Source organism: Panthera pardus, unplaced genomic scaffold (genome assembly GCF_024362965.1).
Source record: "Panthera pardus isolate Hobbes unplaced genomic scaffold, ASM2436296v1 HiC_scaffold_25, whole genome shotgun sequence".
NCBI lineage: Eukaryota > Metazoa > Chordata > Mammalia > Carnivora > Felidae > Panthera > Panthera pardus.
In genome coordinates this window covers 15,090,701-15,118,097 of record NW_026526821.1, presented here as the reverse complement: position 1 = coordinate 15,118,097, position 27,397 = coordinate 15,090,701, and the positions used below count along the sequence as shown (strand labels likewise).

Here is a 27,397-nt window from a genome sequence, read left to right as displayed (position 1 = left end):
CTCCGATAGCCGCCTCGCCGTCAGCTCCTCCGCGGGGCGATCGCACCGAAGCGTTGGAGGAGCAAGGGAGTGCGGAAACAGTCGGCCCCACTTCCTCCCGCAGATGGTCGGGGCCGCGCTGTCGCCGCCGTGGTTGCTGCTGCTGCTGCTGCTGCTGCTCCTGGCCTGGGCGCCTCCGGGTCGGGCAGCGCCGGACCTGGACGAGATCCAGTGCCTGCCCGGGCTGGCCAAGCAGCCAGCTTTCCGCCAGTACTCAGGCTACCTCCGCGGCTCCGACTCCAAGCACCTCCACTACTGGTCTGCGCCACCCCCCACCCCGTCCCGGGCGGGGAGGTGACGGGGCGCGGGGTGGGGGAGGGTCTGAAGACCCCTGAGGGAGCCTGAGAGCAGGGAGCGCTGGAAGGGGCCCCTCCGCCTGCACCCACCCTGCTCTGCCTCCCCTCCCAGGTTTGTGGAGTCCCAGAAGGATCCCAAGAGCAGCCCTGTGGTGCTTTGGCTCAACGGAGGGCCGGGCTGCAGCTCCTTAGACGGCTTCCTCACGGAGCACGGCCCCTTCCTGGTGAGTGGAAAGCCACCATCTGCCCCCTAACCAGGAAGGGAAGCATTCCTGAAGGAAAGGGCCCGGGAGGAGGGAGAACAGGACTCGGAGGTTTTTCCCAAGCGCGCCCTTCTCCGGAGCCTGGGTTTCCTCATCCGTACCGTTCGTTTCACTGTCTGTACCTTTCAAGGGTTTTGCCCAAATGTGAACTGCCCAGCACGGTAGCCCTTTCCTTCCATCCAGTTAGTCCTTGGGACTTAGCCATCTCTTTCCTCTTCAGGTGCAGCCAGATGGTGCCACCCTGGAGTACAACCCCTATTCCTGGAACCTGGTATAGCCGGAGCCAGGGGGTCCTGTGGGGGTGTCTGAGCACTTGGATGGGTTGGGGATTCCTCTTCAGTTCATTTCCTCCTCCCCTCCAGATTGCCAACGTATTGTATCTTGAGTCCCCAGCTGGGGTGGGCTTCTCCTACTCTGATGACAAGTCTTATGCAACCAATGACACGGAGGTGAGTCCAGTGCCTGCCCTTGTGCCCCAGCCTCCCTGGTTCTCTAAAGGCAGCGAGACCCAGGAGGGAAAGTGCATGGCCTTGGAGTCTGGATTTTGGCTCTGTCACATGCTGTGTGTGGTCTTGGCCAAGCCACTTCCTCTTGCTCAGAACGGGTGGATGTCGTTATCTCAGATTCTTTCCAGCTCAAATACCAAAGCCTTTTGATCCTCTCCTCCTCTTTTCCCTAGGTCGCCCAGAGTAATTTTGAGGCCCTTAAGGATTTTTTCCGCCTCTTCCCGGAGTACAAGGACAATGAGCTCTTCCTGACAGGAGAGAGCTATGCCGGCATTTACATCCCCACCCTGGCAGTGTTGGTCATGCAGGATCCCAGCATGAACCTTCAGGTACAGGGCTGCTGCAGGAGGGAAGAGAGGCAACTTGTCCTGGCCTTGTGGTTAGCAGCGTGAAAGAGGCCATTTTCTCTGTCCAACCTGGTCCCCTTTATAACATGCTTGCCACTGGGTGGCCTGTCTCTGCTCACGTGCCTCCCACAACAGGAAGCTCACCTGTCTGCCAGCCAGCTCTGTTCTTAGCTTCAAGTGGCCTCCCCACAAACCACCTTGGATTTCAGCTTCCAGATTGCTGAAGGTCTGGGTGTAGTCAGGGGAGGCTCCCCCTCTCCCTCCAGATGACCTGAATGCCCTGGGTGTTTCACAGGGGCTGGCTGTGGGCAACGGACTCTCCTCCTACGAGCAGAATGACAACTCCCTGGTCTATTTCGCCTACTACCACGGCCTCCTTGGGAACAGGTATGGGAGGGGGCAGTTGGGCAATCTCTAGGGTGGGGCAGGTCTTGAGGATCTCAGGTCTGCCCTCCAGGCACATGATACCCTAGGCCCTACCCTAGTTTCTGAGCAGGGGGTGGGGGCTGGGATTGCTAGACGTGTTTGGTGCTGAAAGGCCAAAGAATGGAGACCAGAACTTAAATGGACTCAGGAGGGCTGGCTGTGTGGCCCCAGAGCAGCTAGGTTTGGAACTTGCATACCATCCCCTGTGATCTGTTTCCTCATTGGCTGGGGTCAGGTGGTGGCGGGAGGTTGGATGTGGAGGGTGGGAGCCCACCTTGGGCCTGAACACTTTCATGCGTCTCCTACAGGCTCTGGTCTTCTCTCCAGACCCACTGCTGCTCTCAGAACAAGTGTAACTTCTATGACAACAGAGACCCAGAATGCGTGACCAATGTGAGGTTCTGCCGCCCAACCTGTGTCACCCCTGACACCCCCGGCCCTGAGAATAGGACCACATCTCCTCCTTCGGGCCTCCCTGACCCCATCCCCTATTGCTTTCCTATCCTGCCTCCTCCAGCAATTTGATGTCCTCTGGGATACGTCTAGGGATGTGTTCCCACCACTACTTCTGGGACTTTCTAGGCAAATCCCATAACCCCTGTGAGGGAAAGGATCTCCCTCTTGTCGAGCATCTACTCTGTGCCAGGCACTGGGCCGAACTATATCAACATAGATTATTTAATCTTCAAGATTCCTTTAAGGGAGATCGTATTATCCACGTTTTCCAGAAGAGGAAACCGAGGCCAAGAACGTTAAAGTCACTCGCCTGAAGTCACAGTGCTAGGATGTAGCGGCAGTAGGCTCTGGACCCAGGTCTGGCAGATTCCTTCCACTGAGCCTCAGTTTCCCTGCCTGTGGAAAAAAAGTGGGGGAAGGGTAATGACAAGAAGTGGAGTAGGAGAGCCGTCAATCTTGGGACGAGTTGGTGAGATCACGGGGAGGCCAGGGTTCTGTGAAGCACGGTGGCTCCCATGTATCATTGCAGCTGCAGGAAGTGTCCCGCATCGTGGGCAACTCCGGCCTCAACATTTACAACCTCTATGCCCCATGTGCTGGGGGTGTGCCTGGCCGTTTAAGGTAGGCCCTGCCGTGTGCCCTGGGGGCCAGTCCCAGCCCCCATCTGGAGGCTGAGGCACACGTCCCCCGCTTCACTTGCAGGTACGAGAAGGACGCCATTGTGCTCCATGACTTGGGCAACATCTTCACTCGCCTGCCGCTGAAGCGGACATGGCATCAGGTGTGCAGGAAGAGCATGGACTTTCTCCTGGTGGCGGGGGGGTGGGGGGGGAGGGAAAGGAAGACCCTGACCTGCCGTCTGTGCCCCCAGGCACTGCTGCGTTCTGGGGATAGGCTGCGCATGGACCCCCCCTGCACCAACACCACAGCCGCCTCCACGTACCTCAACAACCCCTATGTGCGGAAGGCCCTCCACATCCCCGAGCAGCTGCCCCACTGGGACATGTGCAAGTGAGGCTTTGCGGCCAGCCGTGGCCCCAGGGGTGGCAGGCACTTGGGGCTCCTGGGTATCAGAAAGGTTTCCCAGGATCCCTTGGCTAGGGTTTCTTGTAGGGGCGCTTCAGGCACCCAGGGTGTGACACAGGGTCCCGTGCAGGTGTTTAGCCCCTAAATTGATTGATATTTAGCTAGTTCGTTCTTAAATGGCCACCTGGGCTGGTAAAATAGCAATTTACTCCCCTGGCATTTAGTAAATAGACACTGTCCCCCACCCCCACTCCAATGTAGTCCCCAGCTGCAGAGATCTCCTATGACCCGTATGAGTAAAAGATGCCGCCTGGCAGAGCAGGGGCCACTCAGGTCCATGCTGATTGGCCAGTGCCCCTGCCCTACTGCCGTTACAGGCTGTGGTTCTCCCACCAGTGGGCTCCTGCACGCTAAATGCCAGTTGCAAACCAATCACTAAATGTTCCCATACACGTTTCTGCACGGGGGTGGGCTGAATCCCAGCCCCCCATCCACATAAGTCCTAGAGAGATGATATGCCTGAGGAGGGGACTGAATCCCAACTCTGCCTCCCAGGCTGGAGCTTGGAGGTAGGAGGGGACGGGAGAGGAGAGCTGATCTCTTTTTCTCCCTCCACCTGGTCTTCCTGGGACCCGCCCACGTGCTCCCGCAGCTTCCTGGTGAATATACAGTACCGCCGTCTCTACCAAAGCATGCAGTCCCAGTACCTTAAGCTGCTCACCACACAGGTGAGTGGGAGCGGCACAGCTGGGTCCACCAGCAGCCTCAGGACCCTGGAGCGGCATGACAAGGCGGGGCCCCCTTTAGCGTGCCACTCCGGACACGGGGAGCTGAAACTCCAAGAAATGAAGTCCAGTGACTGGCAGGGTCATGATTTGAACCTTGCTTTGTCCCCACCCCATGCTGCTCTGCCGTAGGAGGCTGCATCAGCCAAGGAGCTTTTAGGTTGAGAAGAGCTGGCGAGAATGCGTTACAAACGAGCAAATGGAGGTTCAGGGTGGGAGAGGGCCTTGTCCAAGGTCATCTAGGAAATCCTGACAGAGCCAGGCTAGGACCAGTGGTTAGAGCATAACCTCTAGGGGTCAGATCGTCTGTGTGTACGTCCCTTCATTAGCCATGCGCCCCTGGGCAAGTTTTTCCCATCTTGAGACTTGGTTTCTCCACCTATAAAATGGGGTTAATGGTATCTACTTGCATGGGTAAAGCATTTAGTAAAACACCAGTCATGTAGGAAACAGTCAGAAAACTTGAGTGTTTCCTGCTTTGTGCTATTTAGCAAGGCCCCTCGAATTCCCTGAGGGGGTAAGGCTTGAACCCGAGAAGGGCTGGGGCCTGGGCTCATTCCAGACCCTCCCGCTTCCCCCCCTGCTCTGCTCCAGAAATACCGGATCCTGCTCTACAACGGAGATGTGGACATGGCCTGCAATTTCATGGGGGACGAGTGGTTTGTGGATTCCCTGAACCAGAAGGTAAGGCAAGGATCCCGGCTCTGGGGTGAGGCTGGGTGCAGGGATAGGGCAGCTGTGCCTGGCAGCTTGGCTCTGGCAGACAGAGAGGACAAACCTGGGGGGAGTTCGGGCCCCTGAGGTCCTGCTGGCAGATGTGAGCGAGATTTGGGGACAGCCGCAGGCTGCTAAGGCTTCCCTGGTGGGGCAGATGGAGGTCCAGCGCCGGCCCTGGTTAGTGGACTACGGGGACAGCGGGGAGCAGATCGCAGGCTTCGTGAAGGAGTTCTCCCACATCGCCTTTCTCACCATCAAGGTAGGGCTTGGGCCTGGCAAGGGCTACCTGGCTGGAGGGGATGGGGCAGAACCCACCCGTCCTCTCCTTCCGACTCCCTTTTACACCCATTTACCATCTGGCCCCATAAGGGCAAGCGTTCTGGGCAGGGTGGGGAGAATGCAGGGCTTGGGAGAAGAGGAAGGTCGCTGGCTGGGGGGATCCAGTAGGATGGAGGGGCGCCCAGGGGCAGGGGTTACACAAGAAGGGGAATCTCACAGAGCTTTGCTCCTAGGGCGCTGGACACATGGTCCCCACCGACAAGCCCCAGGCTGCCCTCACCATGTTCTCTCGCTTCCTGAATAAGCAGCCATACTGATGACCACGGAGACCGGTCCCCTTCTGCCTGATCCAGCCCCTCTTCCTGGCCCCTCCTGCTAGAAGGGAGGTCCACCTTTATGCAAAATGCCCCTGTGGGGCAGGTCCCTGCCTCCAGAACTGCTTCCCCGCCCCTGCCTCCCCCACAGCCCTCTGCCTCCCAGACCGGGCCCCAGTCCCTCACGTAGACAGCCTGGGGGAGTTAGCACTTTATTCCTGACTGGGGTGCGGCCTGGCCCCCTCCCTTAATGCACTGGAACACAGCAGAGCTCAGGACAGCCCACGGGGAGGGTGGACGGACTAATTGATGGATTGAGTGTGATTATGGAATTAAATTGGGTACAGCTTAAAACCCTGTCTTCTCTGTGGCACTGGGGGTTACACAGGATGCTATAGGCTGGGAGGAGCCGAGAGGGTCGAAGTCCTGGATGCCCCTGCCAGCGTGGGGTTGAGGGCTCAGGCAGCCGTCGTGGCAGGTGGTGGGGCACTGGATGCCGAGGTGTCGCTGGTGCTGGCAGGCCGGTTCTTCTCAATCACCTCTCGCAGCCCTTTGGCAAAGTGGAGGTCGGCCCCGATGGTGAGGAAGCCCTGTGCAGTGGGGCAGAGAGGGGAGCCTCTTCATTCCATTACAGAGACCAAAATCTAAAGATCGAGACAGGCCCTTGGCCTTGAAGGGCTCTCAATCTAGTGCGAGAGGAGCCTCAAAGAAGTTCTAACTCCTGTGAAGGGTGTGAAAGAGGCTGCAGGAGCGTGGCCTGTGGGGGTCAAGGAGGGCCTCTGAGATGGCCTCTTAGCTCAGGTGTTAAAGTGGGATCCAGGAAGAGTGTTGCAAGGTGAGGGCACAGCCTGTGCAAAGGGCTGAGGTCTGATGGAAGATTAAAATGGGAGCGGCACTTGATAAGGAAGGGGCTGGGATCTGACAGCAGAGGGAGGTCAGGGTCGTGAAGTGGGGGGAAGGCTCTGCCCTCTTTCTCCATCACTCGCTCCCCACCCCCACTCACCGCATGGTTGGTCACCACCTCGCGCACGAAGTTGATGCCCTCGGGTAGTGGGATCTGCACCCCCCGCCACATCCGCTCTGTGGGTGGGAGCAGCGGGCTCAACCTGGGTCCACCCAGCTCCCCTCTCCTTTCCCTCTCCTCCCTCCCGTCCCCAGCCGTACCATTGAGCATGGGCATCACCCCAATCTGCAGCATGGTCTTCAGAGGGGTCTGCAGTGGGATCAGCTGGGAGGGAGGAGGCGGGAAGTCAGGGCAGCCAGCAGGAAGCGGACTTGCCTTAGCTGCCCGGCCCCAACCCAGCCCTGGCCCCCTCGCCACTCCCAACTCACTGCCAGCGACTCCAGTGCAGACTGGTTCGAGTAGATTCGGAACCTATGGGAGACAAGTGTCTAGTGGGCACGAACCCTGGAAGTTCCCCTTCCTCAGGCCACCCAGGCCTACCCGCCAGAAGCCCCTGACCTTCGGCCTGCCATGCTCCCACCTACACACCTGTCCAGGGGTTCTGCCGCTTTCCAGGTGTGCATCCTTGGGTGAGTCATTTCTCCCTCTTTGGGTTCCTTTTTTCCAAGGCTACTACTTTTAATTTGTTGAGCGCTTCCTCTACGCCAGACTCGTGCTGGCAGCTTTGCCTGTGTTGTTTGTGTTTATTTAACAGAACGTACAGAGCTTCCTCCCTACCAGACACTAAGCGTGTTACAAAAAGTTAACTATCATTAAGACATTTTAAAATGCCAACTGACTTAATCCTCATAACAACCCTAAGAAGTAGGCACTGTTCAACAACTCGCACTTTTTAGATGGGGCAGATCAAACCTAGAGAGGTTAAGTAATTTGTCTGAGGTCTCAACAGCTGGTAAATGGCAGAATCTGCCTCTAGAATCTAGGCTCTTAACTACTGCCCTGCAGTATCTCATTTAACCCCTAGCACCTGTGGCTAGCATCACAAACAGCACAACCTTACAAAACGGATGCTACTTTTCCCTACATTTAGCCCATGAAGAAAATGAAGCGTAGAAAGATAAAGTGACTCTTCTCAAGATCACAAAATTTGTGCTGAGGTTTCTGCCCGAACCCGTGTTGTTTGGCTCTTTGCTGTGTGACTGAGGGCACGTCCTTTAACCTTGCTGGGCCAATTTGGACATCTCATAATATCTGTTCTGCCTCTCTCTCGGGTTCAAGACAAGGCAGAGAAGTTACCCTTGAATAAGATGCATTTGTTATGCATTAACAAAGACCTTAGCTCTCCAGTGGCTGTAGATCTGAGTGAATTTCAGCTCCCCACTTGCTGGGCAGGTGCAATTAACCTGAAGACACGGAGGCTCAGGGAGGTTAAGGGCTTGCCCGAGATCTTGGCCATCTGCTTACCGGCGCAGGTCCAGCTGGACGCGCAGCGCCTTTCCCCGGAGTGCCACCTTGGCGCTGAGACGGGTGTCCTGCAGGCAAGGAGGTGGGAGGGGGGTGTTACTGACCCAAAGGATCAACAGCCCGCATCTCCCTGACCCTCAGTAGCTCCTAATCTGGTGCCCGCACCATAATCATGCTGGACAGTTGGACCTCAGGCTGGTCGGACGGGACCAGGGCGATGGTGACACTTGCGGTGACAGAGACGGTGGTACCCGAGGGCTTGATGGTGCAGCGAGGTGGGGCCAGGACCCTTAGCTCCAACTTCAGCGGGGAGTCAATCACCGCCGGGCTCTGGGGACAGAGGAGCGAGGGTGGGTCAAAACCCAGATCTGTTCCCTGATGAGCACCAGGAGGGGAGGAGGGCTGGCTCAGGTTCTGCCCGCTGGGAGCCCAGGCACACAGATATGAAGGCTGGTGTGGCTTCCCAGACCCTTCAAAATTGTGTCCAGCCTCTGTGCCTTTGCTCACACAAGGGAATGTCTCATTCTAGAAATGTTTCCTCTTTTTCTGCCTTCCTGAGCTCTTGGTCGTGGGGATCCATCTTCAACCAGACTCCTGAGACTGTGTTTGCATCAAATATCCCCTCTCTCTGCCATATTTCCTCTCTCTAACCTGTCGTGTCCTTTGCCCTATAGGCACTCCTACTTCACTTGTGTTAGCTCATTGAAACCTCTCAATGACCGTGTGAGGCAGGTATTCTACTCATTTTTGAGATGGGAAAATTGAGGCACAGAGAGGTTAAGTACTTGTCCAAGGTTATGTGGTCCTCCAGTTGCAGAACCTGGGATTCAGACCTAGGCAGTCTGGCAAGAGAGTCCACACTCTTACTGACGTTTGGCCATCAGGTTGATGGAGACGATGGTGCTAACAGCGATGATAATAACAGCAGCCAGTGAGTGTTTTCTGAGCACTTACTCTGCACCCAGTGCTGTTCCAGTCCCTTTGCATGAATTGATTCAGCTAATACTCATGACAGTCCTGTGAGGTTGTATAGTGTAAAGGAAATTAAGGGCAAGTCCTTTAATGGCCACTAAGATGCTTTTTACATTTTGAAAGAGTAGGTGGGAACTCCTCCATTAAACAAGGGAAAATAAGCAAGGGAAGAAAAAAAAAACACATCAGGGTACCTGGCTAGCTCAGTCGGTAGAACACGTGACTCTTAATCTTGGGGTCGTGCGTTGAAGCCCCACAAAGGGCATAGAGATTATTTAACAATCTAATTAACTAACTTAAAAAGAAAAAAGACTACATCAGTCATTGTTAAAGCGCCCCTACACTTACAGAGCTTGGGTCTCAGCCTGTCCTCAGAGCTTCATGAAGAGCAGGAAGTAGCAAGGGCCCTTCAAGGACTTGGAAATGAGTTTGACAAATAAGAGGACCGGGTCACAGGCAGGAGGCCAGGCCTTCTGTGTATTCCACAGTGGCCTCGGGGGGACTCCACCCGCACACCTCCACCGTTCCCTCACTGGTATGCAGGTGCTATGCCCTCCCACCCTGGCCAGGTGCCTACCTCCTGCCCGCACTCACCAGCAGGACGATGCTCCCAAAGTAGGTGGCCCTCAGCAGCATGTCCAGATCGTGGGGCACCTGGGTAGGGAAATTGGGGGTGAAGCAGGGTCATCAGGAGCTCCCTGACAGGGCCCCTCTTGCCCATCCCACAAACAGGCCCTGGCATACCTTGTCTCCCACCAGTGACAGCTTCAGGGCACCCGCTCGGAAGTAGCTTTCCATGGCGGAGTCAAAGAAGAACTCGGAGAAGGCCACGTACACCATCCGCTCCTCCTCCCGCAGCTGGGGCTCAACCGCCCGGTTGGGCAAGCTCCAGTTACCCTCCGCCAGGGGAAAGAAGGCCCCCTGCAGTTGGGGGATCAGGGTCAAGGCCAAGGCAGACTGGCCCAGCACCCAGATGCTCCCACGCCCTGTGGCAGGCACTGTGAGGGATGGTGGGGGTCAGACCCAGCTGCTGTCCTTAGGGGACTCCTCAGCACAATTTTTAAGTTTTATTTATTTAATCTCCACACCCAACGTGGGGCTTGGGCTCACGACCCCAAGATCAAGAGTCGCATGTTCCTCCCACCTGGGCCAGCCAGGCACCCTCATTAGCACAATTCTTAAAAAGGCATGCAGAGGAGGGCAGCTTCAAGGGAGCACTTCCGTCAGACTGGAGAACAGAAGCTCAGGAAAGGGTTCAGGAGGAGGTGGCATTTCAGTGGGCCTTGAACGATATATGGCAGCAATAACAGCTGCTGCTTACATCTTACATAGTAATTCTTCCATGCCCTTGACATACACCAACTCCTTTAATCCACATAATCCTCCGTGAGAGATGTTTTCTTACTGTATTATAGCCATTTACATATTAGTAGGAAATAGGCACAGAAAGGTTAAGCCACTTGCTTAAAAAAATTTGGGGGGGGGGGCGTGCTTGGGTAGCTCAGTCAGTTAAGTGTCCAACTTCAGCTCAGGTCACGATCTCACGGTTTGTGAGTTCGAGCCCCACGTCGGGCTCTGTGCTGACAGCTCAGAGCCTGGAACCTGCTTCGGATTCTGCATCTCCCTCTCTCTCTGCCCCTCCCCCACGTGAGGGGAGCACAGAGCCCGACGTGAGGCTTGAACTCACGAACCGTGAGATCGTGACCTGAGCTGAAGTCGATGCTTAACCGACTGAGCCACCCAGGTGCCCCTAAGCCACTTGCTTAAGATCACGCAGCAAGTAAGTGGCAGAGTCAGGACGTGAACTTCAGACATGCCAGCTCTAATCCTTGCTCTGAAACCGCTACACTCCATCCACTGTGGGGAGCAAAGGAAATGGCCACATAGTAGCTGTGTGGCCTTGGGCAAGTGACATCACCTCTTCGAGCAAGTGTCCACATCCCCAAAATAAATAAAACAGAAGTGCCTGACTCACACAGTCGTGAGAGTGAAATGAGATTATGTGCATAGAGCCGTATGTCCAGCTCCTTCAGGGAAGATGGGGAAGGGCAATGCATGAGCAAAGGCCCTGAGGTAGGAAACGAGGGTGCATGTTTGGGAAAGAATAACTGCAGAGAAACAGGGTGAAGTTAGAAAGGTGGGGCCGGCCCCAGGAATTGACCCTGATTCTGTAGGCAATGGGGAGCCATGGCAGGCTCAGCAGCGGAGTGGCCTCATCAGAGCTGTGGTTCAGGAAGACAAAGGCAGAGACGCAGGGGACAGGTCAGAGATGCCACACCAGCCAGGCAGCTCACCCGGAAGTCCATGTCCAGATTGCTGGCAGAAGCTGCAGGATCCTTCAGGAGGGAGTAGTCGATGCCAACAAGCTCATCCACATTGCTGCGTACTGTGGGAAGGAGCTCGGTCACTCACGCTGTGTCATGCTGGGCGAGGTGTTCGCCCTTTGGGGCCTGTTTCTCACCCATAAATGATGGTCATCAATCTTCCCTCATAGGGTTGTTGCGGGGATCAAATTAGCTTTATGTGGGAAGAAGCTGCTATTACTACTCCTCCTACCACCACCACTACTGTAGGGCTTTTATCAGATCACGAACCAACGTGGCAAGGGATTCCCTGCCCTCATGAGTCTTCCCTGCCTCCTCCCTCCCTCCCTGTGCCCCGTGTAGGGGGCACGGTGATCTCTACCCCACAGCAGACAGAGGTCAAAGCTTAGGAAAAGGGAACCCATGTTAGTTGAGCACCTATTAAGTGCAGGGGATGAACACACACGGGGTCCCAATGATCAGCGAGCACATAAAGACAGAGGACCTTGACAATCGTCACGCAGCTAATGCTCACAGCAACCCCACGGGGAGGCACCCCAGCCAGGCGAAGATGGCAAGGCCCAGAGAGAAGTGAGTACTGACCTGGGGTCACACAGGGCAAGTCCGCAGCAGAGGCCATATGGGAGCCCAGGGTGTGGCAGGGGCCTTGCCTGCTCTGAGCCATGGCCTGGCAGCTGTATACCCAGCCTCCTCCTCACCCCCCCCCCCGCCCCCGGTCCAGCCCCAGGCGTGGCCCAGAGCTCCCCGCCCAGCCAGCGCCAACTCACCGGGCACGGTGTCCAGGAGGGAATTGAGCAGCACCATCCCTGCATGGTAGAGCACGGGGCAGATCTACAGGGTGGGGTCTAGAGTCAGGGCCTTCAAAATGGAGGGCACCCCACCCGCCACCACCACCACCACTGCCGTACCTGCTGGTTGAGGAGGAAGCGCATCCCCGAGGTGATGAATGTGGAGAGGAACTCATACACCTTCCTGCAAGGAGGGGAGAGACCGTGTGAGCCCAGACACTGCCCGACCCCAACCCAGGACCAGGAGAAATCAGTGGCCAGAGAGATGGGGAGGAGGTGGCTCAACTTTGACCTGAAGCACCAGCTCTTTAATGAAGGTTTTCCAAATCCCCTCCCCAGCCTGATTCTAAAGACCTCTCCTAACCCCTGCTCCCGCCAGCCAAACTGAATTTGCCCCCAGTTCCTCAGACCCGCTGCGAGCATCCCCACCTCCAGAGGCTTACTCATGCCCTCCCTTCCACCCTCAATGTTCCTGTCCTATATTTTCCCCCAGTCTGGGTCCAGATGCTTCCTCTTCCAGGCAGTCTTCCCAGACTACCCTCTTCTGAACCCCCGGAGTACTCTCTTCGTTCCTCCCTTAAAGCCCTGATGGCAAATGTTTTGTCCCTTCAACTAGGCTCTGAGCTCCTTTATGAATCCTCAGGGACTGGCATACACTTTATTTGCTAAATAAATAAAAACCTGAGGGGGACCTGGGTGGCTCGGTCAGTTTAGCATCTGACTCTTGATTTCGGCTCAGGTCATGATCTCACAGTTCATGAGTTTGGACCCTGCATCGGGCTCTGCACTGACAGTGTGAAGCCTGCTAGGGATTCTCTCTCTCTCTCTGCCCCTCCCCCACTTGCGCGCACTCTCTCTCTCCCCAAAAAAAATAAACAACAAAAAACTTGCACTGTACCAACACCAGATGATAAACCACCATCTTTTCTCTCCCACTCTCTTTGAGAACTATCACAAAGTCCATTTCTCAGCCCCAAACCTGAAGTATGCTATTTTTTTTTTTGTTAAGTAGTAGTAAGAACTGCCAGGTATGTTTGTTGTTGTTTTATTTTACATTTGAGAGAGACAGAGCGTGAGCAGGGGAGGGACAGAGAGGGAGAGAGACACAGAATCCAAAGCAGGCTCCAGGCTCTGAGCTGTCAGCACAGAGCCTGACGCAGGACTCAAACCTGAGCTCAAGTGGGACGCTTAACTGACTGAGCCACCCAGGCGCCCCAAGAGCTACCAATTATTGAGAACCAAGTTCACGCCCAACTGCCTACTGATCCTCACAATGACTTCTAGCTAGGAAGCTAGCCACTAATATGCCAGGTGCCGTTCTAAATATTTTTACATATATTAACAAAGTGCCCTCCTAACATCATATAAAATAGCTTCTATTATCATCCCCATCTTACTAACGGGGAAACTGAGGCACAGAGCTTCGATGACTTACCCAAGGTCACACAGCCAGGAAATGAGAGTACTGAGGTTTGGACCCAGTTGGCTTGATTCCCAAGCCTGTGCACTTTGCATTGCACTAGGCAGATGGCCAGTAAGGCTCAAAGGGGGTGCCCTGGGTGCGACTGGGGTTGGAGACAGGGCTTACTTGAAGGTTCCCCCAAAGGCTGCGTGCATTCTGGAGACCAAGGCCTGGCAGGAGACGTTGGACACTTTGATACGGCCAGTGGGGTCCCTGGAGAGCTCCAGAGCTGTGCGGATGGACACGCCTTCGGCAGAGGCATTGATGTAGCCCCCATCATAGCTGCCAAGGGGGTGCGGGGCATTTAATGTCCAGTTTGGAGCTTAACCGCGGCTTCTCTACCCCGCTACCCACCCCATATATATCATGATACCTCTTAATAAGGCTTCACTTCGGCAGTTTACCATTTTACCAAGCCCTATCGACCCTTATGTAGTGGGTATGCTTTTCCCTATTGTACAGATGAAGAAACTGTGACTCAGGCGAAAGGGCTGCCCACAGCCCCACAGCATCCCAGCCCTCCAGATGCCCCCTCCACTCCCCTAGGGGTGCCAGATCCTCACAAGAACCAGTAGAGAAGCTGTCTCCGGAAGCGCAGCCCCAAGGAGGCGTTGCTGATCTGTAGCATCAGCTCCTGCTCTGGCTGAAAATGGAGCTCAGAGGCTGTCAGCTGCAGCTCTGTGACCTTCACCCTGCAGGAGGCCTCGGGGTCATATTCAGGACCGCGGAGAGGGGGCCCCGCCCAACTACAGGAAATTCATTCCCTTCTCTTCCAGTCCAGGCCTGGGGTAACCGGGGCGGGTGGAACGAATTCTTCCGTTGCCCCTCGAGTGCCCAGCCTGGACTTGGACAGCTCAGAGAGGAGCTTCCCCCCTTCTCTTAGAAGCCTATTGCTTCCATTCCCTTCCCTCTCACACCCCATGGTTGCTAGACCTGGTCTTTTAACAGAGTCCTTTGATTTTGTCTCCATCGGCTGAGCTCCGCTCCATATCCCAATTCTCCTATCCCCGCCATCCCAAGCAAGGCTCTTATCTCTTGTTCCCCTGACCTGTCCCACCTCTCCCGGGTACCCTAGACCCCACTCCCATCCCTGGGCAAGTTTCGTGACTCCGCCTCTTCGGTGCTCTTTGGCGACACCTCAATCCCAAGCCTTCTGCTTCGCGGTGCTTAGTCCGGCCTACGTCGGAGGGCTTGACCTTTATTTTCAATGCCCCATCCAGTTTCTTGAGTCCCGCCTCCCCGGTTTGGCCACGCCCCCACCCGCCCCACAGACCCAGCCAATTTCCCCGCCCCTAGGTCCCGCCCCCAACGCAGAGGCTCCACCCCGGAGTCCGAGACCCCGCCCTCCGGGTCTCCTACTTACTCCGAGATGTTGTAGTAGAAGTAGCCCTCCTTGCCCCGCAGGTCCGGAATGGTGATGGTCTCCAGCTCTTGTTCCAAAAAGCGCAGGCCCTCCTGCTTCACTGAAGTAGCAGCGAGACCCTTAGGTCTTGCGCCCACTGCTGGAGCGACCCCTCCCTCACCCGCCCTCATCCGGCCCCGCGCCTTACCCAGCTCCAACGCCTTGGAGGTGATGCGGATCTTGCAGCCGGGGAGCTCGGCCTGAGCGCCTGCCAGAAGCGCTAGGAAGAGGGCCCCGACGAGGGCCATGGCGAGCGGGCCTGGGGTGGGGTGGGGTCGCTGGAGTCATCAGGGCCGCTAAAACCCACTCCCCGGTTGTCCAGCCAGAAGAGGGGCTGGCGAGATGGTTACCCTCGAAATAGCTCTTCGGGGAACTCGGAACCAATTATATTGCCTCCATTTGGCAGATGGAGAAACTGAGGCTCAGAAGGGCGATGCGACTCGCGCTCTGGCTCCCAGAGGATTTGGGGCACGGGGAGAAGGGGAGGGGACATCCTCAGTTCCCCCGTGCACCCGCCGCGTGACGAGTTTGGACCTCCCAGTGACCAGCGGCCCCCCCCCCCACCTCCCCTTTCCTTTAGCAGAGGGCGGGCGCGGCTTGCATGTTACCATGGGAACGGTTGCACGCGCATTCCTGGGGGGTGGCTTGCGGTCTCCCAGGCCCCGCGCCGGGGGAGAAAAGGGGGCTGCCTGCCCAAACTCGGGCTCCCGGGTCTCCCGGCTCTGCTGGGTCCTAAATTCCTGCCATCGAGATTCGGCCTGGTACCCCCCATATCAGCACCCTCCTTCATGGGATCTCTTCCCCTCACCGGGTTCAGTAGACCAGGCGGCTCGGCGAGGGTCTGGGGGTGGATGGGGACGCGCCCCGACTCACTGCGGCGGAGCTGGGTGGTCGGCGGGGTCACGTGGTGCGGCGGGCTGCGCAGGGGATCCGGGCGGCGGGGTCTGGCGGGCTGCGCTGTTCCAGCAGCCTTTATAATGCCGGGCCTCTCCGACCCCCCTCCTCTCTCCCGCTCTCCCCTCCTCCCTCGGGGGTTGGGAGGGGATGGGGCGGAACGCTGGCAGCCGGGAGGGTGGAGAGGGCTGTACGGAGCCCCGTGACAGGCCCGGCCGCTGTCAAGACAAGTGGGGGACCCAAGCCGGGAAGGAGGGAGGGAAGTGCAGGAGTTGACCCGCCCAGTCCCAACAGTCCTTGCTTCTCTGGGACCTTGGTTCAAATGCCAAACGCCCATGTCTTTCTGCATGATCCTGGACAAGTCACTTCACTTGGGTCACTGAGCCTCAGTTTCCTCATCCAGCAAAATGTGCATGGTAATTGGAACCACCCACAAAATCAATGCCGGAGGCACATTTTTTTTTCCCTTCCCTTCCACCCACAATCATCTGAAGACCTCTCCTTGCCAGGCTTCACTATGGGACCCCCCTAAATGTCTCTGGGTCACTGACTAGGGTCCTAACAGGCCCAGAGACGTCTCCCACTGGGATCCAAGCAAGTGCTGCCCACTCAGGAGGACAGTGCACAGGCTGCTGGAATCACCCCAGAGGGTTTGGTGTTTCTCAGGGACTGTGAACCTTGTTTGTTTTCTGTGGGTTTTTTTGGTGAACCTCTGAAGCTAGGTTCTCTGCACAGTGTCTCCATATGCTGCCTACAGTGTTCCCAGCTCTTGGGACAGGCACACAGTAAGTGTTTGCTACCTTTTTGTTATCAAATGGATGAAAGAGGAAAGGAGAAGCAATAAAGATTAGCGTCCCTTGAACGTGTATTTAGCACCAAGCACTCATCCAGGTAGGAATACCAACGTGTCCTGATTTACCTAGGACTTTCCCGGCTTTGAAACTGAATGTCTCCCTTCCAGGATGGTTCCAGGGTCCCCAGGCAAACCAGGATGGCTAGTCATACTAGATCTAGATTAACTTATTTAATCTTCTTAACCTATGAGGCTGGCGCTAGTATGGACGGGCTTTAGCAGGAAAACAGACCATCATGCAGTTACTATCAGAGAAGCCATGAACTGTTTGTGAAAGGGTGGGAGGTGGTGTTTACAGCCTAGTAGTTATCACACAGCCAGGATTCAAATCCTAGGCTGTCAGTTCTCAGGTCCAATTGTTGGACCCCTTGCTGAGGCAGCTCTGAGCCTTAGTTGCCTCTTCCTAGAACAGAAACAATAAAGTTATTGCAAGAATAAATTAAATGGGGGCGCCTGGGTGGCTCAGGTGGTTAAGCGTCCGACTCTTGAATTCGGCTCAGGTCATGATTTCATGGTTCGTGGGTTCAAGCCCCCCATCAGGTTCTGCACTGACAGTGCACAGCCTACTTGGGATTCTCTTTTTGACCTTCCCTCATGCTCTCTCTCTCTCTCTCTCTCTCTCTCAAAATAAATAGACTTACAAAATTAAAAAGTGGGCATAGTGCATGTTTTAGACATGGTACATGGTACACCATTTAGTGCCAAATAAATGCTGGCTGTTAAGATTAGGGGCACAAACCACAAGCACACGAGACAGAAAGCATGTAGGACAGGAACAAAGAGAGTGCTAAGGATATCCAGAGGAGGAAGTGCCTTAATGCCTTTGAACTCTAGTAACCCCGCTCTTCCCGGAGCCTGGCTCAAGCAGAAAACCTGGTGGATGTTAGTTTTCTTTCCTCTCATTTTCCTCACTGAAATGCAAGCTTCGTCTTTGTATCACTGTTATCTCCTGTGGGAGATGCAGGGGATTCTTATCCCCTGAACTTCCCTGTCCCCACAGCAGCCCCAGTGAGCTTTAAACACAGCTCCGTGATCTTGGGCCAGTGGTTTAACCTTCTGGGCCTGTGTTTCCTCATCTGGATTGCTCTCCTGAGGATTAAAAGAGTTAATGCAGGGGCGCCTGGGTGGCGCAGTCGGTTAAGCGTCCGACTTCAGCCAGGTCACGATCTCGCGGTCCGTGAGTTCGAGCCCCGCGTCAGGCTCTGGGCTGATGGCTCAGAGCCTGGAGCCTGTTTCCGATTCTGTGTCTCCCTCTCTCTCTGCCCCTCCCCCGTTCATGCTTTGTCTCTCTCTGTCCCAAAAATAAATAAAAAAAAACGTTGAAAAAAAAAAAAAGAGTTAATGCATTTAAAGGGCTTGATAAGCACCTGGCATTTCTTTTTTAATGTTTATGTATTTATTCTGAGAGAGAGAGAGAGAGAGAGAGAAAGAGCCAGAGAGAGAGGAGAGCAGGGCAGAGAGAGAGGGGGACAGAGGATCCGAAGCTGGGCTCAAACCCACGAACCGTGAGTTCACCATCTGAGTCGAACTCACGTCCTGCTCTGGCCACACTGACCTTGGCACTTGCTGTTCCCTCTGCTCAAAATGCCTTTCCACCTGATCTTCCCACAGCTAGCTCCTTGTCATTTCGGTCTCAGCTTCGATGGCACTTGCTCAGAGAGGACTTTCCTGCCTACACAGCAGTTACTCTCAATCACATCAGCCTGGTTTGTTTGCTTTTATTGATCTTGTGACTATTTAATGGTTTACCAAGTTGTCGGAGACATGGCCTGTCTCCATGAGAGCTGGGCTCACCACTCCTTCCCAGTACCTAGAACGGTGCCTGGCACTAAGTGTAGGCAGTGCCCATTTGCCGAGTGACTGGACAGGTTCGGAGCCCTCAAACGTGCCCGGGGAGCAGGTGATACCTATACCACCCTGGATTCTTCCGCAACTTCTGCACCTCGCTGTTTGTCTCAGCCCAACTGACCCTAAATACAGCCCTGGGCTGGGGGATGAAAAGATGTACTCAATGGCCTTGATTCCAGGGACTTGCCCGGTCAGCCCAGCCCTCTCCCTCACACTGGTTTCCCCTTTCTCCCAAAGCTTGTGCCCCCAACCCTCACATTTCAGTGATACTGGCAGATGTGAAGCCCAGGAGGGACTTTGCCAAGCTCCTCAACACTTGGCTTGAGGATTGAAGAGATCAGAATACCCAAATCCCTTTGCACTTTCGCTCCCGGCTTTGAAGAGGGAAGGAGGGACTTCCCAGCACTCGAAGGGACAGGAAAGCAATGCTTTTCTAGCCCCTGCTACGCACCCGGGACAGTGATATTGTAAAACATGAGAGGAGCCAAGCAGTTAAGAGCTTTGGAATCAGACAGAATTGGTTCCGACCTTGCGTCTGTCATTTTCTAGAGCAGAGGTCAGAGAGGTGTTCCTGTGAAAGGTCAGGTAGTACATATTTCAGGCTCTGCTGGCCCTGTGGTCTCTGTCACAGCTGTTCAAACTCTGCCACTGCAGCCTGGACGCAGCTATAAACAAGGCTCCCTGGATGTGGCCCGTGGGCCACAGTTGGCCAACCCCGTTCAAGAGTAAATGAAAAAGTAAATCTCTTTAAGAGCCTCAGTTTCCACATCTGTCAAATGGAGACAATCTAGTACCTGCCCACCTCTCTGGGTGGCAGTGAGATTTTAAAGTAATAAAGTATATAAAGTGATGAGCCTACTACTTGGCATGCTAAAGGTTCAATAAATGTCTCTGGTCATTAGCATTAGCTAGTTGTTTAACAAACAAGAAGTGCTTTACAAAATATTAACTCACTGGGGCACCTGGGCGGCTCAGTAGGGTAGCGTCCGACTTCGGCTCAGGTCATGATCTCGCAGTTCACGAGTTCGAGCCCCGCACTGGGCTGTGCTGACAGCTCAGAGCCTGGAGCCTGCTTCGGATTCTGTGTCTCCCTCTCTCTCTGCCGCTCCCCAGCTCATACTCTCTCTCTCTCAATAATAAATAAAACATTAAAAAAAATTCTTTTAAACAAATATCAACTCACTTGAAAATTCATAACATCCTGTAAGACAGGTATCATCATCCCATTTTACAGATGAGGAAACTGAGACCCAGAGAGGTTACATAACTAGCTCAAGCCAGTCTGGCTCCAGAACCCATGCTCTTAACCAACCTACTCAACTGTGTCTCTTTTTAAATGACCCCATTTAGTCCTCACCACAATTCCTTGAGATAGTTATTTTTTTTTAAGTTTATTTACTTATTTTGAGAGACAGAGAGAGCACAAGCAGGGGAGGGGCAGAGAGAGGGGGAGAGAAAGAATCCCAAGCAGACTCCGAGCTGTCAGCACAAAGCCCAACGCGGGGCTCAAAACCGAGAACTTTGAGTTCATGGACCTGAGCCAAAACCAAGAGTCGGATGCTTAACTGCCTGAACCGCCCAGGTGCCCCGAGACACGCTGTTATCGCCCCTGTTTTGCAGACTGGCAAACTGAGGTACCGCGGGAGGAAGTAACTGGTCCGAGTGAGTAAACACAGTCTCCACTGACCACAAGATACCGAGTTGGATTTCTGCCCAAGATGTCAACATGTGTAGCCCGGCTTCCCCCGCCCTCTCCCTGTCTCCAGCTGTGTTTTCTTTGGATCCTCGCATGGCTTGGAGAAGCTGCGTCAGCCCATCTCCCCTCCTGACCATTCTCCCGCCCCCGACGCCCATCCAAGCTACCCCTCAGGAAATGAACCCCCTCCCTCTCAGTCCGCTGGAGCCTGTGGCTGTACGTGCCTGGGTTGGTCAGCGTGGGTGTGCCTGGGAATGTGTGACAGGGGGTGGTGTTGGAACGGGGGAGAGGTATGTGTGGGGGGACAGATGTCAGAGTGACAGCCTCCGACTACATCTCCCCAAGCAGGCGGAATGACCCCGCGTGGGGGCCAGACATTTACCAAATGGGGAGAAGACAGGACGGGGGCTCTCTGAGTTTGGCCAGGGAAGAGCCGCTGACTGCCTTTCTGTGGCTTCTAAAGCCTGGACGCTGGCCTTTTGGTGTCTCCTTTTCTTTAGTTTTCTCCTCAGAGACCAGCTCCTTTTTCTGTAGATGGAGCCGGCCACCTGGCCCCCAAAGGATCTTCTGGATCCCGGGTCTTGTGAATGCCTGTCCTGGTACCTCTCCGGCTCCGTGTGGCCTCGAGCCACTTACTCGCCTTCTGATTTCTCTCCTTTGTTTCCTTCGCGCTTCACCCTCGTTTCCAGTTTCCATGCCTCTTGAAGCCTAGCTGACTCTGACTCTTGGGGGCCTCTTTGCTGATGGCCCTCTAAACCTCCTGTCCCCGCTTTCATTAGCACTGGGCATGGGCTTCCCAGCTGCTCACTGCTTTGGGGAAGGGGGTGGAATATCTGTACAGTGCTGGCTAGATGTCTGGAGTTCACGAGCCAGAAATATAATTTCAAAGGAACTGACGGGAGCGGGCAGCAAGCGGTAGGGACTTTTCCTTTTGACGATGAGGATGGGCCACCGTCTTCAGCCAACGCTCGCCTCTCTGCCGGCCTTTGCAAAGGTTGCAGGAAGCACCCAACACATTCCAGCATCTTGGCTTTTTCCGAGATGCTCTGCCACCACAGTCTGTGAGGGCCCAACATGCACACGGCCGGGAGTCATGAGGACATCACAGCCCTCCGGCCTCCCTCCTCGTTGTCACCCAGCTGGAGCCGTGTGTCAGCACTGTCCCCACGCGGGTGCCAAATTCTCCTGCTCTCCCAGGCTTCCCGTCTCAGATCATGGCACCACACTCACTCAGATGCTCCAACCAGAAGCACAGGACTCATCCTCGACTCTCTTGTTTCCTTTGTGGCAAATCCTGGTGTCCCTAACTCCAAAAGGTGCCCCGCATCCGTGCACACCTCTCCCTTTGCACCACCACTGGTCCAGGCTGTTTTCTTCTTTTACCTGGACCACTAGTCTCCTCTCCCTGCCTCATGATTGCCCCTAAAGGTCTAGCCTTCCTGCACCAACCACAGTGATCTTTAAAAAGTAGAAACCGTAGTATCTTACTACCCTGTCCAAAAGCCTCCGGTCACTCCCCATCACACACAAAATAAGATTTGGACTCTGGCCAGGAGCCCAGAAGGACTCTAGGTGGTCTAGCTCCTGCCTACCTTCCTCTCCACCTATCTGCTACCACTGTTGGGACACCCACTCACTCAGCCTCAAACTTGCCATTTACCCTTCTTCCCTCCACAGACCTCGCCTGGTTGGCTTCCTTCATGCCCTCGAGTCTCTACTCAAGCGTCATCTGCCCTGGAAGGCCCCCTCCCCATCGCTGCCTGTTGTTCTGTTTAATTCCTTATTGTCTGTTTCTTCCAGCAGACTGAAGGCCCCAGTGGGGTAGACGCCTGACACTTACTCATGGCTGTGTCCCCAGGGCCCGTCACAGAGTCTGGTACATGGAGTGTGGGTGGTTATTACCATCTGCAGACCCTTCAAAAGGAGGATATTTTATCACAGACTGAGCAGCCCCAGCCTAATTCCCTCCTGAGCCTCTAAGCTCCCTCCGCTCCCCGCTGGCACCACGCATCCCCTTCCATCTCTCTGGGGTTCTCTGGCGCTGGTCTGCAGCCAGGAATGCCATACTTTCCTAATCTCTTCAGAGGCCTGAACGGTCCTTGAAGTCGGTGGGCGGGGGGGAGGGTACTCCCTCAGGATCTCAGCTGTCTGTGCAGAAATCAGGACTCCCTGACCCAACCCACACCAGGCCCCATTCACCTCGCCTCCCGAAAGTCTCATCTGTCCCAGGACTTCATGTGACTTCTTGGCAGGCAGCTTGTTTCCTAACCCCAAGCACATATGTTTCCTGGCCTGGGAGAGGCTGCCGGCCAGCCTGAGGCCCCTCTCGGTGACCCATAGGCCAGAACTGCAGGCCTAGAGCAAGATCGCTGGTTCTCAACCCTTCTGTACGTCAGTAGCTTTTAAAGTAGAAAGGGTTGTGCTTTGTTTTGTTATGTTTTGAATACCTATGTCTGGGCCCCAAATGCTGAGACTGATTTTTTTTAAAAGTAGGCTCCATACCTAGTGTGGGGTTTGAACTCATGACCCTGAGCTCAAGAGTCACATGCTGTATGGACTAAGCCAGCCAGGCGCCCCACAAGACTCTGGTTTATTTGGTCCGGGATGAAGCCTGGGCATCAGTGGGTGTTTGGTTTTTTTTTAAACTTCCTCAGGGGCACCTGGGTGGCTCAGTCGGTTAAGCATCTGACTTCAGCTCAGGTCACGATCTTACGGTTTGTGGGTTCAAGCCCCAAGTCGGGCTCTGTGCTGACAGCTCAGGGCCTGGAGCCTGCTTCAGATTCTGTGTCTCCTTCTCTCTCTGTCCCTCTCCTGCTCCCACTCTCTCTGTCTCAAAAATAAACATTAAAACATTTTTAAGTATTTTTTATAGTTTATTTATTTTGAGAGAGAGAGAGAGAGAGAGCGAGCATGAGTGGGAGAGGGGCAGAAAAAGAGGGATAGAGAGAGAATCTCAAGCAGAGCTCCACGCTGTCAGCAGGGAGCCCAGTGTGGGGCTTGAACTCATGAACCATGAGATCGTGACCTGATCCGAAGTCACTCAACTGACTGAGCCACCCAGGCACTCCTTCCCCCGCCAAAAAAAATTTTTTTTAAGAAAAACGTGATGTGGGGTGCCTGGGTGGCTCGGTCGGTTAAGCGTCCGACTTCGGCTCAGGTCATGATCTCACGGTCTGTGAGTTCGAGCCCCACGTCGGGCTCTGTGCTGACCGCTCGGAGCCTGGAGCCTGTTTCAGATTCTGTGTCTCCCTCTCTCTCTGCCCCTCCCCTGTTCATGCTCTGTCTCTCTCTGTCTCAAAAATAAATTAAAAAAAAAAAAACGTTAAAAAAAAAAAAAGAAAAGAAAAACGTGATGCAAAGTGAAGGGACCAGGGCAAAGACTGCATTCTGTATGATTCCATCTGTATGACAAGCCCAGAGAAGGCAAGTCTAAGGGGATAGAAAGCAGAGTAGTGGTCACCTGGGCCTGGGGCGTGGGAAGAAGGGGTGACAGCAAACAGTCATAGGAGCTCATTTTGGGGGAAATGGAAAGGTCTTAAAACTCAGTTGTGGCGATGTGTGCACAACTGTGTACATTTACTCAAAATCACTGAAATTGTACATGTGAAACAGGTGAATCTTGTGGCACATAAATTATACCCCAGGTTTTTCCCACCGGGGTTGAGACATCCGGGTTAGAAGCCAAGTGTCCCAGAAACCCCTCAGCTGGGACCCAGGCTCAGTTGGTGTCCTCCCCCACCCCCTTCTTTAGATCAAAGTTCCCTCCGATCACAGACGTTCAGGAAGCTGCCAGCTGTCACCCTGGCTTCTTTTTTGGAGAAGTCTGGAATTTCATTCTGCAGACTCAGCTTATATGAGTATAAACATCCTGGTTCGTGGCCACTCTGCCCAAAATAGAAAAACGGGCATCAGAAGGAATGGGTGGGGAGGGTGGAGGTGCCCCCCGCCCCCATCCTGAGATGACTCAGATGCCACCTGGAGATGCTGGGCGCAGAACAGACACTGAATTTGGGGTCGAGGGCCCCGGCTCGACCTGCACCTCCCCTGTGCCTGGCGGTGCTCCGGCTGACTAGTTCCCCAAACATGCCACCCCTTTCCACCCCTCCAGGCCTCGGCACAGGCTGTGTCCTTGCCCACCTGGAAAATCCTACCCCTCCAGGAAGATTCAGCTCATTGCCAGCTCTTCTGAAGCCTTCTCTTTTGCAGGGCCCACCCTCCTGGCCATCCCAACAGAACCCTTATCTCCCCATAGCAGAGGGCTTATTTATGTGTCTGCCCCCTGCCTCCTCTGTGGGCTCCCTGAGGACAAAACATCTGTCTTATGTATCTCTGGTGCTCACGGTCCTAGGGCAGGCCCCGACACACGTTGGGTCCGGTCAGATGATGAAACGGAGGGGGCCGTGACACCACATCAGACACTTACAGGACCAGGAAGACCAGAGGAGACGCCCCACTCCTCTCATCTATTCTTGGCCTACATGGTTTCTCTCATCTGGCCCCAGAATGGCCGGAGAGCCACTCCCAGTGGAAACCACAGTTTGGGCTGGAAGAATTTCTTCTGCAGTTTCCCTGGGGCCAGGCCCACTGGCCTTGGAAACTGCCTTAGTGTTATTTAAACTGCAGAACAGAGTCTATGGGCAGCTCTGACCGGACCCGGGTGGGGGCGGCCTGGATCAGGATTACGCTGGAGCCTCCCTCCCCCGACCGCCAGGACCTCAGGGGTTGAGATGTGTGGTTCTGTCTTCGCAGCCTCTTGCTGTCGTGGAAAAGAACAAGGGGGTTAAGGTATGTGGCAACCTGAGCCTGTATGTTTATGTTTCTGCTTTAATATGGAGACTGGGCTTTGTCCTGAGTTGAGGCTGAGGTCCTCAGAGGCCCTGCCAGCAGGCTCCCAGCCAGAGCTGGCTAAACCTGGAGGAGCCCCGCTCATCTCAACCATCTCTCCCAACTCACCAGGCATCTTACTCCAGGAAAACTTGATGGAGTGCTTGAAAGCCCCAGGATCTTTGCTCGACCTGCCCATCCCTATCTTCGGAGTAGAGGACTCTAGGCTGCTGGCAGGGACTCTGCCACGGCAGGCAGCTCATGCTTTTCTTGGCATCCTAAAGGGCACAGCCTTGGTGTGCCCACCGCAGAAACCAGAGCCTGGAATAGAAGCAGGGATACCTGAAAAAGTCACCCAGATTTCAACCCAATGTGGTCTGTTCGTGGTCAACAAATATTTACAGACGGTTAATTAAGCACAGCACTGGGCATGGGGTCTCCAGATGTGAACAAGCCCCAGCCCCGCCCTCAAGCAGTCCACTGAGCGCAGGAATAGGAATACAGAAGTGGGGGCCTGACCTAGCCTGGGTGAAGGCAAGTTCAGGGAAGCCTGCCTGGTGGAGGTGCCATCTAAAGTAAGACTTGGAGCGGGGCTCAGTCGGTTAAGCATCTGACTTCAGCTCAGGTCATGATCTCACGGTTTGCGAGTTGGAGCCCTGCGTCAGGCTCTGTGCTGACAGCTTGGAGCTTGGAGCTCGTTTGGGATTCTGGGTCTCCCTCTCTCTCTGTCCCTCCCTTGCCGTCTCTCTCTCGAAAAAGAGAAAACATTAAAAAAAAATAAAGACTTGAAGCCTGAATTAGTCAAAGGCGGGGGGCGGCGGGGGGAGAGAAGAGCAAACAGCATATGCAAAGGCCCGGGGTCAAGAGAGAACCTGGCACTTTGGGGGAAGTTATGCGTCGTTCAAGATGGCTGGGGCCTGATGAGGAGAGGTGGTTTGAAGATCCGGATCGTGCATAACGTGAGTGTATTTAAAGTGCTTGGCACAGCCCTGCCGTCAGTGGGGAGACATTCAGGGGTCTTAAGCCCAGGGTGACTTGATCAGATGTGCCATATGACCAGACTTAAGATCTCTGTGACTACAGGGTGGATTATGGAGTAGGAGAGAAGCAAGGCTGGACGACCAGAAGACCAGTGTGGAGACTAGTCTTATTATTCATTCATTCATTCATTCATTCACTCAAACATGTAAAGAATCAGCGAATTATCAACTTGTTATTTATTTAAATAGAATTGGTTTGTTATTATTATTAAGCATCTGTAATAATTCAGAAAGGAGATACAGGGTTGGGGGAGCAGTTTCAAATATCCCAAGAGCAGAATAGATAAATATACGTTAGAAGACAGAATACAGCAATGAGAATGAACCATAGCTACATGCAACAACAGAAATGAGTCTCACAAGTGCAATGTCGAGCAAAAGAAAGCCAACACAATATAGAACTGCGTAATTCCATTTAAATGAAGTGCAAGGAACAGGCAAAGTGAAACTATAGTGTTTAGAGATACCCAGTGGTCAAACTATCAAAGAAAGAAGTGATTATCACAAAATTAACAGTGATTACCCTGTGCTCGATGATACCCTTTTTTTAAAAAAATGTTTTAACATTTATTTATTATTGAGAGACAGAGAGAGAGAGAGAGACAGAGCATGAGCAGGGGAGGGGCCGAGAGACGGGGAGACACAGAATGTGAAGCAGGCTCCGGGCTCCGAGCTGTCAGCACAGAGCCCGACACGGGGCTCGAACTCACAAACTGTGAGATCATGACCTGAGCTGAAGTTGGACACTCAACCGACTGAGCCATCCAGGTGCCCCTGGGCTCGATGATACCTTGACCTGAGTGACGTTCACCTGGGTGTTCACTCTGTGACAAATCACGAAGTTTCACATTTCTCTCTCTCTCTCTCTCCTTTTAAGGAAGTTTCACGCGCAGCACAGAGCTCCACGCAGGCCTGATGCAGGGCCAAACTCACCACCCTAAGATCAAGACCTGAGCCAGACGCTTAACCGACTCAGCCACCCAGGTGGCCTTTACATTTCTGTTTTGTGCACTTTTCTGTATGTGTGCTACCCTTAACAATAAAAAGTGTTTCAGAAATAATGGGGCTTGCTCTAAGGTAGCAGGAATGAGGTTGGAGAGAAGAGGCTGATTTTCACTGTTGTGCAGAAAGTGAGAACAGGAAGGTGAGGAATCCTTTGGGAGGAACGAGTCTGGGGAGGGAGGTGAAAGCAAAGAGCAGTGTTTAACACTCTGAGTTTGAGACCTGCACGATACTGAAGTGGAATTGCCCAGGACCATTGTGTGAGCTCAGGAAAGTCACTTTCTCAAGTTCAGAGTCCCTTCTCCACAAGAGAGGGAAGCAGTGTGGCTTCATGGAATCAGCTTTGGGTTTTAACGCTGGGAACCTTCGTCTTTAAAACCGCAGTTCTGGGGGCGCCTGGGTGGCGCAGTTGGTTAAGCGCCCGACTTCAGCCAGGTCACGATCTCGCGGTCCGTGAGTTCGAGCCCCAC

At 54.4% G+C, this 27,397-nt stretch overlaps 2 protein-coding genes and 2 long non-coding RNA genes across 5 annotated transcripts; 3 read left to right on the top strand and 1 right to left on the bottom strand.

The window, feature by feature from the left end:
• The first annotated feature begins 1 nt into the window (after window position 1).
• CTSA (cathepsin A) lies at window positions 2–5,808 on the top strand. 2 transcript variants are annotated; one of them, XM_019458302.2, is made up of 14 exons: window positions 2–297; window positions 448–559; window positions 819–869; window positions 961–1,047; window positions 1,278–1,433; window positions 1,747–1,838; window positions 2,186–2,270; window positions 2,863–2,954; window positions 3,036–3,114; window positions 3,205–3,344; window positions 4,012–4,087; window positions 4,739–4,828; window positions 4,983–5,120; window positions 5,374–5,808. In XM_019458302.2, exons 1-14 carry the CDS (start codon window positions 104–106, stop codon window positions 5,455–5,457), a joined length of 1,476 nt encoding a protein of 491 aa, XP_019313847.2. In that variant the 5' UTR covers window positions 2–103; the 3' UTR covers window positions 5,458–5,808. The 2 variants fall into 2 exon arrangements, with proteins under 2 accessions (XP_019313847.2, XP_019313849.2); XM_019458304.2 differs by having other exon boundaries at window positions 104–297; window positions 5,016–5,120.
• Window positions 5,651–16,289, bottom strand: PLTP (phospholipid transfer protein). The gene is made up of 16 exons (XM_053890205.1): window positions 15,644–16,289; window positions 14,919–15,029; window positions 14,732–14,831; window positions 13,932–14,060; window positions 13,495–13,650; window positions 12,027–12,090; window positions 11,886–11,949; window positions 11,089–11,180; window positions 9,539–9,715; window positions 9,389–9,448; window positions 7,988–8,152; window positions 7,823–7,890; window positions 6,787–6,829; window positions 6,619–6,682; window positions 6,458–6,534; window positions 5,651–6,044 (listed from the first exon to the last, which is right to left on the bottom strand). Exons 1-16 carry the CDS (start codon window positions 16,011–16,013, stop codon window positions 5,913–5,915), a joined length of 1,872 nt encoding a protein of 623 aa, XP_053746180.1. The 5' UTR covers window positions 16,014–16,289; the 3' UTR covers window positions 5,651–5,912.
• Window positions 16,290–16,697: 408 nt separating this feature from the next.
• LOC128773461 (uncharacterized) lies at window positions 16,698–17,852 on the top strand. The gene is made up of 3 exons (XR_008417710.1): window positions 16,698–16,807; window positions 16,853–16,974; window positions 17,632–17,852. It is a non-coding gene; the product is annotated as an uncharacterized LOC128773461 (long non-coding RNA).
• A 6,674-nt stretch (window positions 17,853–24,526) lies between these two features.
• LOC128773459 (uncharacterized) lies at window positions 24,527–26,986 on the top strand. Its single transcript, XR_008417709.1, has 2 exons — window positions 24,527–24,846; window positions 26,803–26,986. It is a non-coding gene; the product is annotated as an uncharacterized LOC128773459 (long non-coding RNA).
• The last annotated feature ends 411 nt before the right edge of the window (window positions 26,987–27,397 follow it).